Below are 14033 nucleotides of genomic sequence, written 5' to 3'. Positions count from 1 at the left end.
TTTGTCTGTATCTCTGGTCTCTTGTCTGCCTGTCCTCTAGAACACCAACTCCATGATGTCAGGATCACATCTGCCTTGGCTCTCAGATGAATCTGCAGCACTCACATGGCACTTAGCACATGAAAGAGTTCTATAAATGTGTAAATGGCAGAAAACTACCCTCTCCTAATTCCTAGAGCACTGGCTAGAATGTAAGAGATACTTGGCAAATCTCTGTTGAGGGACTGGATAAGTCCAGAGACTGGATAGTTATAATATGCATTTTCTGAGGAGCTTGTATGCTCAGTTGTGTCCCACTCTCTGCAACCCCATGGACTATAGCCCACCAGGCTCCTCTGTCCTTGGAATTTTCCAGGCAAGAATACTGGAGTGGATTGCCTTTTCTTACCCCAGGGATCTTCCTGACCCAGGGATCGAACCCAAGTCTCCTGCATTGCAGGTGGATTCTTTACTGCTGAGCCACTGGGGAAGCATAATATGCATAGTGGATGCCTGAACAGGTTCTCCTCTATTAATTAAAACTATTAAGAGTGTTTTCCCCCAGTGAGCTGACTGTGGGGCAGGAAGGAAGGAAAGAATTAAGTTTTTATTGTAAACTTTATATTTTTATTATAAATAAATTTAACATGAGATCTACCCTCTCAACAAATGTTAATGTATACAGTGAAGTACTGTTAACTCTAAGGACAAAGCTGTACAGTAGATTTCTAGACGTTAATCATCTTGCATAGCCGAAACTTTATGCCTATTGATTAGCAACTCCCCATCTCTTGCCTCCATCAAGCCCCTGGCAACCACCATTCTACTCTCTGATTGAGTTTGTAAGTTTGATTATTTTAGATATCTCATGTAAGTGGAATCTGCATTATGTTTCTTTTTGTGAGTGGCTAATTTCACATAGCTAATGTCTTCAAATGCCATGAAATCAGAAGATGATAGCTTCTTGGCAGGAAAGCAATGACAAACCTAGACAGTGTGTTGAAAAGCAGATATTACTCTGCTGACAAAGGTCTGTATAGTCAAGGCTGTGGTCTTCCAAGTGATCACGTATGGTTGTGAGAGTTGGACCATAAAAAAGGCAGAACGCCAAAGAATCGATACCTTTGAACTGTGGTGCTGGAGAAGACTCCTGAAAGTCCCTTGGACAGCAAGGAGATCAAACCAGTCAATCTTTAGGGAAGTAAACCCTGAATATTTACCAGAAGAATTAATGCTGAAGCTCCAGTATTTTGGTCATCTGATGTGAACAGACAACTCATTAGAAAAGTCCCTGATGCTGGGAAAGATTGAGGGCAGAAGGAGAAGAGGGTGTCAGAGAATGAGATGGATGGACAGCATCATCAATGCAATGAAAATGAACTTGGGCAAGCTCCAGGAGATGGTGAGGGTCAGAGAGGCCTGGTGTGCTGCAGTCCATGGGGTCACAAAGAGTCAGACATGACTGGGCAACTGAACAACAACAACAATGTCTTCAAGGTTCATTTTTGTCTCATGTCACAGGATTTCCTTCTTTTTAATGCTCAATAATATTCTGTTGTATGTATATACCACATTTTAAAAAAATCCATTCCTCTTCCAACATTCATCAATAGACATTTAGGTTGTTTCCACACCTGGGCAGATAAACACCCAAAAGAAAGATTGCTTGATCATATGATAGATATATTTTTGATTTTTTGAGGAACCTCCATACTCCTTTACATAGTGGTCACATCCACAATATACAAAGGGGTCCATTTTCTTCACATCCTCACTACACTTGTCTTTTGCTTTTTCTTTGATAATATCCATTCTATCAGGTATGAGGTGATACCTCATTGTGATTTTGATTTGCATTACCCAGATTGTTAGTGATGTTCTGCACCCTCATATATACCAACTAGCCATTTGTATGTTGTCCTTGGAGAAATGTCTATTCAAGTCTGTAGTCCATTTTTAATCGAGTTAGTATTCTTCTTGCTGTTGGGTTGTTGGAATTTCTTATATATTTTGGAAATCTACCTCTCATCTGATACACAGTTTGCAAATATTTTCTACCATTTTGTAGGTTGCTTTTTTACTCCGCTGATTGTTTCCTCTGCTGTGCATAAACTTTCTGGTTTGATGTAGTCTCAGTTACCTATTTTTGCTTTTGGTGCCTGGGCTTTTGGTGCCACATCTAGAACTCACTGCTAAGACCAATATCATGAAGCTTTTCACCTATATTTCCTTCTTGGAATTTTACAGTTTCAGGTCTTGTGTTAAAGTCTTCAGTCCATTTTGAGTTGATTTTTGTGAATGCTGTAATATACAGGTCCAACTTCATTCTTTTGCATATGGATATACACAGCTTCCCAGAAACCATTTACTGAAGAGACTATTCTTTCCCCATTGTGTACTCTTGGCACCCTTGTCAAAGATCAGTTAATCATATATATGTGGGTTTTTTTTTTTAAGGACTCTATTCTGTTCCATTGGTCTATATGTTTGTCTTTATGCCAGCACCATGCTGTTTTTATTACAGCACCTTTAATTAAATTAAATGTAATATATTTAAAAATCCACAAGTGTGATACCTCCAGGTTTGTTTTACTTTCTCAGGATTGTTCTGGCTTTGTATGGTCTTTTGTACTGCAAATGAATTTTATATATATTTTTCTATTTCATTAAAAAACACCACTGGGATTTTAATGGGGATTGCACTGAATGTGTGGATCACTTTTAGCAGTATGGGTACTTTAACCATGTTAAGTCTTTCATGAACAGAGGCTGTCTTTCCATTGTGTCTTCCTTACTTTCTTTCATCAGTGTTTTGTGGTTTTCAGTGTACAAGTCTTTCTCTGAGGAACTAAGGGACCAAACAGAAAAGCTACCAGGAGAAGCTCAAGGCTCCTCCATGCTTTTCCAGCCCTGTCCTACCTTGATTGGGGGAATTACATTCAAAGGCAAGAAATTCCACCCTCACCCCCATCTTTCCACCCCCAACCCTGCTAAGTCAGAAGGGTTTGTCAAGCTTGAAAGCAAGAATTGGGCCATGGTTTTCAGGAGGGAAAGGTTTCAAAAACGTTAAAAGGCAAACACAAAATAATATACCGCTTTTCCTTCAGATGTAGTTCCCAGGAGTGAGTGGAATGGAAAGGGCCCTCGGCTGTCCCCAGCATCTCTGGCAACCTTCTTCCCTTCTGTGGCACCCTCATTTCTCTTCCAGCAGCTAGATCCAAGGCAAGGAACTTGGCTCAAAAAACCCCCAAACAGGCAGCCAGTGCTATTTCAGCTATGGAGCATCCAGGTGGCAGTGTAGTTTGTTCTGAATTTGGATTTGGAGCCAACTAATGACCAAATATTACCTTGCCAGTCATTGTGCAGTCATGTATTTCCCTCAGAAAACTGGAGAGGCAGGTAAACTGTGGTCTAGGCCGTGGTTTAGGTCAGCAGGATCCATGATTTTACCCATTGCTGTTTTCCAGAGACCAGGGGAATGAAGACCTCCATATCATTAGCAAATGGTAACACAAGATTTTAAGCCAGATATGGTTACTATAGGGCCTGTGCTTTCTCCAGGAAGTTCTTTCCGCGATATTGAATTGGGCCAAGAGACCTTGGAAGAAGCTCTTCTGTTGGGGTCTGAGAGAGGAGTTGAACTCCCTTCCTCACATGCTGATCTACTTTCTGAAAAAGGGAGAGTGTGAAGGCAGACAAAAGCCCATTGTTTCTTTGAATGTAATCTTAAGTGATTGAGATAACATATATATTAGTCAATAGTTAGAACTCAGTTGATGGTAGCTTGGAAGAAAAGCCTTGACCAACTTAGACAGAATATTAAAAAGCAGAGACATTACTTTGCCAACAAAGGTCCATCTAGTCAAAACTATGGTTTTTCCAGTAGTCATGTATGGATGTGAAGGTTGGACTATAAAGAAAGCTGAGCACCAAAGAATTGATGTTTTTGAACTGCGGTGTTGGAGAAGACTCTTGGAGTCCCTTGGACTGCAAGGAGATCCAATCAGTCCATCCTAAAGGAGATCAGTCCTGGGTGTTCATTGGAAGGACTGATGCTAAAGCTGAAGCTCCAATACTTTGGCCACCTGATGGGAATAGCTGACTCATTTGAAAAGACCCTGATGCTGGGAAAGATTGAAGGTAGGAGGAGAAGGGGACGACAGAGGATGAGATGGTTGGATGACATCACCAACTCGATGGACATGAGTTTGAGCAAGCTCCGGGAGTTGGTGATGGACAGGGAAGCCTAGAGTGCTGCAGTCCATGGGGTTACAAAGAGTCAGACATGACTCAGCGACTGAGCTGATGGTAGCTAATGAAACAATATACTTATAAACTGTGAGTACTATAATTCTTGGTCTTTAGGACCAAAATATGACATTTGAAATAATGAGTAGATCTAGGGGCACCTCTTCAGCCTCTGCTTAAATTTTTTTCTTATTCTGGAATAATGAAGAAAAGAAGGAATTTGGAGTCAGGATTCAAATGGTCCCCCAACTCTTCAAGATGGAATGAATATGACACTCTCTTCTTGTTTCCTTGGGACTTACTGAGTTTCTACTTCCTAAGTGTCTCTATAGAGGAAAATCCTTACCTAAGACATCTAACTGCTGCTGCTTCTTCTGACATCTGAGATGCCACCTGTGACAGATTCTAATGGGCGCCTACCCAACAGCCTTACAGATTCCTTACAATCTGGCTTACAGATTCCTGATTTTACCTGGTAGAGGAAAGCAGTTTGCTCAAGAAGGCTCCCCAGTTCCAGGGGATGAACAGTGATTGTCTAAACCAACCATGGTAACCCATTTGCCTTTATCACAGGTTGGTTTACCAAATTCTGGCTAATGGTATCTAAAAAGATGTCTGTTGACACTTCTGCAGAGTTGGAGAGAGATATATGCAAGATAAACTTCTTTCTTTCCTGCATTGGCTTTGCACAAAGCAGTAGCTGCCATCTTAGCACCACAGTAAAGCCAAGAAAATAATTGAAAAGCTGATACCAAGTCCTGACATTGTTAAGCTAAAGAACTAGCCCAGAATTATCTGTCTGAAAGCTTATTACCATGTGAGAAGATAAAGAATCCTGTTATTTAAACCCTTTGGACACACATATTCTATAATTTGCAACCAAAATCATTCTAACAAGTATATCATTATTTCACAAACTTACCCCAAACTGCCCTTGGAGTGGTGGCAAGAAAACCCCATTGAAGGAGCATCTGGAGTAAGGGCAGTAACTTGAGTTAAAGAGTTGAATGATGCCTTGTTGGCATTGTTGGAAGTTTCCAGTGCCACGGACTTCAATGTCAAAGAATGGATGGTATGAAGAAGTCGACATATATCTCCTGGCACAGAAACCTTCGTTGAAGACACTCATGTTAAGTTTCCTCAAGTATCCGGAGTGAAAGCATGGCTCATGGATGATTTCACTTGTACCCTGAAGGGGAAAAAAATCACTTAAAGGCATCACGTGCAAATGCTTTGGACAAAAGCACCAGTCTGACTTCATTAATGTATAGCAACTGAACACCATCCAGGCACTCAGCACTGGCATCAGTAGACCCCTGCTCTGTCTTTTTGACCCTTGGGAATAGTCATATTTGTTTAACAGGCACCAAAAGTGGTATCAGATGTAAATGAATTTTTGCTACTCATAGGAAGCTGATGTGGTTGAAGCTGGGCCCAGAGATTCCACTTGTTTGGATTAGCCCCGAGTACTTAGGTCAGAAGCAGACCCACAAGGAACACTCTCAAGGGTCTCAAAATTCTGAGCCTGAGGTAGTTCTCTGGAGGTCTTCCTATCTCCCCGCCCCCACCTCTAAGCCGAAAGCAAAAATCCCAAGAACTAGAAGTGCCATAAATCGTATTGACACAGGAGCATCAAAATGATTTTCAGCCCACAGCCCAATCTGTTCAAGAGAAGAAAGGGGGCTGCTGTGGACGAGAGGCTTAGTGGAGCCTTAGGGCTGCAGCCCCTCCACCCATGGCAGTCATCTTATTGATAGTGCAGAAAGCTTGGGAGGAAAGCAGAGAACTGGTTGCCCCTTGAGTAGAGACAGGGAACAGCTGCATTTGATGTTGTTGCTCTGTATTTGTCAGGGTGTTCTCAAAATCATGCATGATTTTGAGCATGTTTAACTATTCTTGCCTTCAAAGTGGAAAAAGTGTCTGGGACAAGATTTGTACCATTGATCAATAAAGTCAGTATTTTCCCTTAAGCCTTTTTTCCTCCTCCTCTCCAGCTTTTTTTTTTTTTTTTAAAGAACCTTGTTTTCTGCATTTTGTAGGAAGTGGAGATTGAAAAGTGGGGAAGAGCTTAAAAATTGCATGCACGCACACACACACACATACAATACTCTAGGCTTTTCATTATCAGCTCCACAGGGATGAGAAATAATTTCCAAAGAAAGGATTTGAGTCATGTTCTTGGAGACAGTGCAGTAAACAAACATACGAGGTGATGTCTAGATGGGACAGTTGACAGGGATTGACCAGATGTTCTTAGATATCCTCCCTGAAAAAGTTTGGAAAGTACAGCAACCAACTTCAGACCAGTTATGCAGTAGAAATAGAAAACAACAAGATGTGGGGGCTGGAGGCCCCCAGTTGTTGGGAGGGTAGTCTGGATTCAGTTATACTTGCCTGAAGTTCCAGGGCCAGTTTCTGCAAGAGTGCTTGGTCCTTCCCATAGCACAGGAAGCTGTGTGTGTACACACTGTAGTTCTTGCCATAGAGGCGAAAGTACAGGTTGTTGTTTGGAGACTCGATCATTTCATTTTGGGGCACAAAAGTGATTTGTGTAGAGGCTCCCCCAAGGTCTAAGGCTCCATAGGTTTCCTGAGTATCATCTTTGCTTGGCTTCAGGTTAAACCAACTCAATTTCTGAAAGACAGTACAGTCACCAGCTGTAGAAGCCTTTGTACATCTCCCTTTTCATATGATTTCTTGGACTCAAGGACTTCCTAAGGCACAGGAGCAGGAGCATAAGGGTGATACCAAGCTTACCAGAGGTTCCTGCTGCTGCTGCTGCTAAGTAGCTTCAGTCGTGTCCGACTCTGTGCGACCCCATAGACGGAAGCCCACCAGGTTCCCCCGTCCATGGGATTCTCCAGGCAAGAACACTGGAGTGGGTTGCCATTTCCTTCTCCAATGCATGAAAGTGAAAAGTGAAAGTGAAGTTGCTCAGTTGTGTCCGACTCTTAGTGACCCCATGGACTGCAGCCTACCAGGCTCCTCCGTCCATGGGATTTTCCAGGCAAAAGTACTGGAGTGGGGTGCCATTGCATTCTCCGGAGGTTCCTGAGTCTGCATCAAATCAACAGCAAGAAAAGAGGGGCTTCAGAGACTCAGCTCAGATTGTAGCAATCCAGAGCCAGTTTACAACCGGGGGCCAGAAAGACCCAGATTCAAATCCCCACTCATTTGCTCATTAGCCACGTGACCTTAAGCAGAATAGTTACCTTGCTAGGCCTCCATTTGTGGCTTTTCAATGAGAGAACATCTCCTATAAGTATTCCAAAGATTAAATCAAATGGTATATGAAAAATGCTTTGCATGTAGCACAAGACACATAGCACTGGGAAAATAATGATAGATTTTTAAGTTTTCTGTGTGTGCATGTGTGCATACAAAGTCATTTCAGTCCTGTCTGACTCTTTGCAACCATATGGACTGTAGCCCACCAGGCTCCTTTGTCCATGGGATTCTCCAGAAGAAGAAGACTGGAGTGGGTTGCCATGCCCTCCTCTAGGGGATCTTTCAGACCCTGGGATCGAACCCATATCTCTTATGTCTCCTGCACTGGCAGGCGGGTTCTTTACCACTAGCGCCACTCGGGAAGTCTGATTTTTCTACATTTCTATATTTTTTATTTTTTCTTTATCTCTGTAAGGTGAAGTTATGGCTCATTTATTCTCCGATAGTAAGAGTAGTTGTAAGAGAATTATACCTCTGGTGACCCTTGCACATATGAGGGGAAGTTAATTTGCTCATTTACCCATCAGTCATTCTGCTTAGTGATCCAGGTATTTTCTGAGATATGTCAATGGCATTGACCCCAGGGAGCCACCTCCCTGGGTGCTGTGAGATAATCACCTGAGTGAATTTGCCCAGCAAATAGTTGACAGTAATCCAGCCATAGGCACCTTCCTCCTGGCCACTGATGATTCTGGCACCTTGGAAGTCAAAGGGGTACTTGTTGATGCTCTTTGCAACCACATTCAGGATCTTGTCTGCCATCTGTTGATTTTCCATCCTGCACAAAGAGCTGAGGTTACTGGTTTTGTTTGAATAACTACAACTACCCACTGCAGCCAGAGCTTCCAGCCTGTGCTACTAGGAAGCTGAACCACAAACTCAATGGAATAAACAGATGGCTGGAGATCCCCACACATGGCTGTCTGAGGAGCCCTCCCTTGGGGTGAGGCATAACTACTCTTTTGGCCCCCTCTTTCCAAATCCAAATCCTTCCAATCCCTATGTAGGTTGGTCCTCTTACTTTTTTTTTTTTTTATGAGAAACAAAGACCATACAATAATTTAGTGTACAGGATTTAATCCTGATTTTCACAAAATAATAAAAGTACTTAAATATATTTTTAAAAGTCTTTACAAATTCAAAGCACTTTGAATAATAACAGAAATTTCAGATTCGGATTCGCCAAGATAAAATTCTCCCCTGCAAATTTTCAAATGAAAGAGACATTTGGTCGGCTTGAAATAAAATCCTAAGAGCACCACATCATAAAAAACAAAGAAACAAATTTTAAAAATACAGCTGTAACCAGAATGATGCCCGTAAAATTCAGTAGTAGTAATTATCATTAAAAATGTTCTGCTCAGTTCAGTTCAGTCACTCAGTCGTGTACGACTCATTGCGACCCCATGAACTGCAGCATGCCAGGCCTCCCTGTCCATCACCAACTCCCAAAACTTGCTCAATCTCATGTCCATCGCCGTCCAACACTCTCATCCTTTGTTGTCCCCTTTTCCTCCTGCCTTCAATCTTTTCCAGCATCAGGGTCTTTTCCAATGAGTCAGTTCTTCATCTAGCTGGCCAAAGTATTATAGCTTCAGCTTCAGCATCAGTCCTTCCAAAGAAATGTTCTGAGAAACCCCCCAAAGCCTTTGAAATCAGCAAAGAATGATAAAGGGCATTCTCAACCTAACCTCAGAGGATAAATGCAAATATAAGCTTTTTAATTTTTCAGAAGCATTTGTGTTGATTTTGTAGTTCTTAAATGCTATATAGGATTCACTGCTGCTGCTGCTGCTAAATCACTTCAGTTGTGTCCGACTCAGTGTGACCCCATAGACAGAAGCCCACCAGGCACCCCCATCCCTGGGATTCTCCAGGCAAGAACACTGGAGTGGGTTGCCATTTCCTTCTCCAAGGTTGGTCCTCTTAAAAGACCATTTTCATTGCTGTTGCCTGGCTCCAGGAAATTATCAGAGTAATTTTAATTACTGTGATGGTGGTAGCTGGATATTGCTTGATCACCAAACCTAGAGCTGAGGTGTGCTACATTAGCTATTGATGGAGGCTTTGAGCTGCTTACACAGCCTCAGGACTCTCCTTGAGGTTTTTAATTAGGGCTCCAGTAAATTCCAGGTGGTAAACATCCTGATACAGATAACCAAGCTCAGTTGGTGCCAGACTGGTTAAAAAACAAAAAAACAAAAAAAACCTTCCTCATATTGTGCCTTGGTTTTGGGGTTTGAAATCTTGAGATCTAAAGTAGAAATCTTCCAGGGTTGTCATAATGAAGATGGACTACAACTGCTTTCACCAAGGATTGCATGCTCAGCCGTGTCTGACTCTTTGCGGCCCCATGGACTGTAGTCCACCAGACTCTGTCCATGGGATTTTTCAGGCAAGGATACTGGAGTGGGTTACCATTTCCTTCTCCAAGGGATCTTCCCAACCTAGGGTCAAATCCATGTCTCTTGTGTTTCCTGTATTAGCAGGTGGATTCTTTTACCACTGCACCACCTAGGAAGCCCTTCCAAGATCTAGGTAATACAATACTGAGAGTCTCTGGGTCAGAAAATGCTGCCTTCCAACTGGCATTAGACTCCATAATTTCTCAGTTGAATGCCTTCCATACCCTACCAAGTGGGCTCCTTATCCCTAGTTTTCCTCCTTTCCAATCCACCCCTCTACCAATGTGCATGGTACACTGCATGGCAAATAGAAGGGGAAAAGGCAGAAGTAGTGACAGATTTCCTCTTCTTGGGTTCCAAAATCACTGTGGATGGTGACTGCAGCCATGAAATCAGAAGACGTTTGCTTCTTGGTAGGAAAGCTATGACAAACCTAGACGTGTGTTGAAAAACAGAGACATTACACTCTGCCGACAAAGGTTTGTACAGTCAAGGCCATGGTCTTCCCAGTGGTCACATACGGTTGCGAGTGTTGGCCCACAAAGAAAACAAAAACCAAAGAATTGATGCCTTCAAACTGTGGTGCTGGAGAAGAGTCCTGAAAGTCTCTTGGACAGCAAGGAGATCAAACCGGTCAATCTTTAGAGTGATAAACTCTGATACTGGAAGGAGTGATACTGAAGCTGAAGCTCCGGTATTTTGGTCATCTGATGCTAACAGACTACTCATTGGAAAAGTCCCTGATACTGGGAAAGATTGAGGGCAGAAGGAGAAGAGGGTGTCAGAGGACGAGACGACTGAATGGCATCACCAATGCAATGCCAATGAACTTGGGCAAGCTCCGGGAGATGGTGAAGGTCAGGGAGGCCTGGTGTGCTACAGTCCATGGGGTTGCAAAGAGTCAGACATGACTGGGTAACTGAACAACAACCTGTGTCACCAGCTGTGTAGCATCCTTTCATGGCTTCCCATTATTTCCCAGATAAACTCCAAACTCCTTGGCATGGCCCATGAGGCACTTTGTGATTTGAACCTTGCCCTCTCGGAGTCCCACTCAGAACCTGGTTCGACCACTTGCCAGATGTGTGACCTTTGGTGAGTTCCTCAACATCTGTACACCACAGCTTTCTTAATCTGGTTAATAATAGCTAATGGTACCTCTTACTTTGTAGAGTTACAGAGATTAAAACATAGTGCTGAGAACATAGGAAGGGCCCAGCAAATACAAGCATCTACCACTATTATTGTCACTATTGATATTTACCCTATGCACCCTGTGTTCCATTTGCGCAGAACTGTCTATAGTCCTCTGAACAGGCCCTGGTCTCTCACATATCCCTCCTGGGAACAGTGATTAGAACACAAGATCCATGAAAAGGAGGGACTTGTGCCTGACATATAATAGGTGTCCAACAAACATAGGTTATGTAATACATGACATTTACTTGGCCTGTGATGCCCTTCTCCCAACCTCCAACAAGCCCTCAATGATTTGGTTCATGTACTCCTCCTCTGGTGAGTCTTCTTTATCTCCTCCTATCCTTGGCAGGGACAGGTATGCTCCTATAGCAGCTCTGAGCACTCCTCTAGCAAAGAATTGGTCACCCTGTATCAAAACTCGGATCTTGGGAGATGAATAGTCTTCTCCCATGTCCTGGGACAGAGAAGGCGGTCACTACACAGTGAATGAACGAATGAACAAACAAACGGAAAAAAAAATGCCTAATAGGTACTAAGCGGTGACCAATAATGATGTGCTGTGACGATACGTGTCTTGGGACATCTGTGATCTCCTCTGGGTCTCCTACTCCCAGATATGGAATGGCTGCTAAATCCGTTACCCCAAATCTCAGAGTACACAGGCTCAATCTTTGTCTCCTTGCGTCATCACTCCCTTGAATTCTCTGTGGGGAGATCAGCAAGAGGGCTTTTTTTTTTTTTAACATATGTAAAGTACCATTATTATACATACAAAGACTTTGGGAATATTATCTGTTCACTGAGATTTTCTTTCTTAGGTGTGGACATTTAGCATATCTAGAATTGTGTTAAGAAGTGTGGCATTTGCTCATAGTTGAGAGGCTCTAGTGCAACCAAGCCTAACTCCCAGCAGCTCTCAGCCCCTACAGGCTGTGATACCTGAGCAACCGCATGCCGGCCGTGGCGCCCAGGTAAACAGGAGTTTCTGGGTGCTGGGCTGATGGGATCACCTTCCTGGCTCTTTCCATGCACGCGGTCAGATAAACATTGATTTCCTGTAATTTCTTAGCAAAGCCTGAGATTCCGGGACCTAGAAAAAGATGTATAAGCAGATGAAAATTGTTTTTAAAAGTAAAGGACATATCGTCACATTATTAGAGAAAATAGTGATGTTTTCTGAGAAAATGCAAGCAGATAATTTCTTTTTTTTTTTTTTAAATATTTATTAGGTTTTGGTGGGCTTCCCAGGTGTCGCAGTGGTAAAGAATTCACCTGCCAAGCAGGAGACCAAGCAGGAGACCCAGGTTTGATCCCTGAGTTGGAAAGAGCTAGAGATAGAAAAGGCAACTCATTCCAGTATTCTTGCCTGGGAAATCCCATGGACAGAGGAGCCTGGCAGGCTACAGTCCACTCCGTTGCAAGTCAGATGTGACTTAGCAACTAAACAACAACATTAGGTTTTGTTACTTAAAGGGTAACTCACTGAATCTAACCTTGGTAGGATTTATTGTCACACCTCGAGCTAGTTTTGTTTGCTGTTCAATAATTTTGCCACTGGATGGTGCAATTTTCACATTCAATGACATAACCTTCCTAAAAACAGGCTCTCAGATTTTAATGGGGATATTATAGATAACTATATATAGCTGCTTTATGATGTTTCTTCCACAAAATTGTAGTTAGAAACACTAATTCCTAGAAGCCCAGAAAGATGAAAGTTAACATTTAGAATAAAAATTAAAATATTCACCAGGCACATGGGCTTTTACTGAAAAGATAGGAATGGCTACTAACTGGCTACGTAATTGTGGCCTGTCCCGTAAAATTTCTGAAGCAAAATTTCTTCCTTTGTTAGAAAAAACAGGAATAGTATCCATGATTCCTCAGCAATTTTCCCATTCTCGATATCCTGACTGCCTAGCAAAACTGTTTATCCAGTTTTAGAGCCTTTTAAACTGTTGTTATGGAGAGGATTAGAGCCAAGATTCCTTAACTTTTTTGAAGTTAGTACAACAATTTTGGCTCACTCTAAGCTAAAAATCTACATTTTCAATGCTTTATAATAAGGATTTGCTTTACAGTAAGTATCCAGATCTTATCCATCTGCTGATATTGTTTAGTTGCTAAGTGGTATCTGACTCTTTGTGACCCATGGACTGTAGCCCGCCAGGCTCCTCTGTCGATGGGATTCTCAGGCAAGAATGCTGGAGTGGGTTGCCATTTCCTTCTCCAAGGGATCTTCCCAACCCAGGAATTGAACCTGCATCTCCTGCACTGGCAGAGGGATTCTTTACCACCTAGCACCTGGGAGGTCCCTATCTTATCCATATCATTCACCAGTATCATTCACCAAATTTTAAACAGCCTGTCCACTTCACTGTAATAAGAAAAATCAGCTCCAAGTTATCAGCTAACTGTTTTGATTCCAAAAAGTCTGGCCTTCAGTAACTAGTGGCTCTCAACTCAACCTTTCTGTTTAAATATTTGATTAGAGAACTCTCTCCCTTTCTCTCTTTTGAGAAGGGAAAATTACTGCATTTATTAGGCCAAATATGCATGGAAAAAGTCTCCATAGATAGCTGCTAGGTTAACACAGCAACACTACTTTAAGAAATGGAAGGCAGTGAATAATTAAATAGAAGTCAATAAAATGAGGGATTCGGGTTTTAAGAAATGTTTGAAATACTATCTCAGAATTTATGGGACCAAACTGAGGACATTAGGCACTGGGTACCATGACTCGCTGTCTTAGAAACACCTCCTATTTACAGCTTTCCTGACAAACTGTGAAAAGTCAATTATCTCCTGGGGCATGGGTAACCTGTCTGACTAAAACTAAACAGTAGGTCCCTGGCTCCAAAGGCCAAGAGAGAAGTCCGAAGATGACAGTGCTATGTGGTAACATTCGGTGCATGCTGGAGTGTTGGATGGGAGGGAGCAGAAGGAGCTGTTGTCAACAACTCTGTCTTGTTT

General features: G+C 42.4%; 1 protein-coding gene across 21 annotated transcripts in view; it reads right to left on the bottom strand.

The window, feature by feature from the left end:
* CC2D2B (coiled-coil and C2 domain containing 2B) overlaps nucleotides 1-14033 on the bottom strand; it is a 221769-nt gene that overhangs the window by 125687 nt on the left and 82049 nt on the right. For 20 of the 21 annotated variants that reach the window (XR_011488596.1, XR_011488595.1, XR_011488594.1 and 17 more), the window contains exons 4-7: nucleotides 12000-12150; nucleotides 8074-8233; nucleotides 6622-6861; nucleotides 5150-5416 (exon numbers count right to left, since the gene is read on the bottom strand). Coding sequence is in view for 18 of the 21 variants with exons in the window: in XM_070469930.1 (XP_070326031.1) it covers nucleotides 5150-5416; nucleotides 6622-6861; nucleotides 8074-8233; nucleotides 12000-12150 (818 nt within the window). In the remaining 3 variants the exon portion in view is untranslated. Of the gene's footprint in view, nucleotides 1-5149; nucleotides 5417-6621; nucleotides 6862-6984; nucleotides 7159-8073; nucleotides 8234-11999; nucleotides 12151-14033 lie in introns of those variants that run through there. The other variant, XM_070469937.1, reaches the window with a different exon arrangement.

This window comes from Odocoileus virginianus, chromosome 7 (assembly GCF_023699985.2).
Source record: "Odocoileus virginianus isolate 20LAN1187 ecotype Illinois chromosome 7, Ovbor_1.2, whole genome shotgun sequence".
NCBI lineage: Eukaryota > Metazoa > Chordata > Mammalia > Artiodactyla > Cervidae > Odocoileus > Odocoileus virginianus.
Note: the sequence above shows the minus strand (reverse complement) of the source record. Positions and strands in the feature narration are given on the sequence as shown.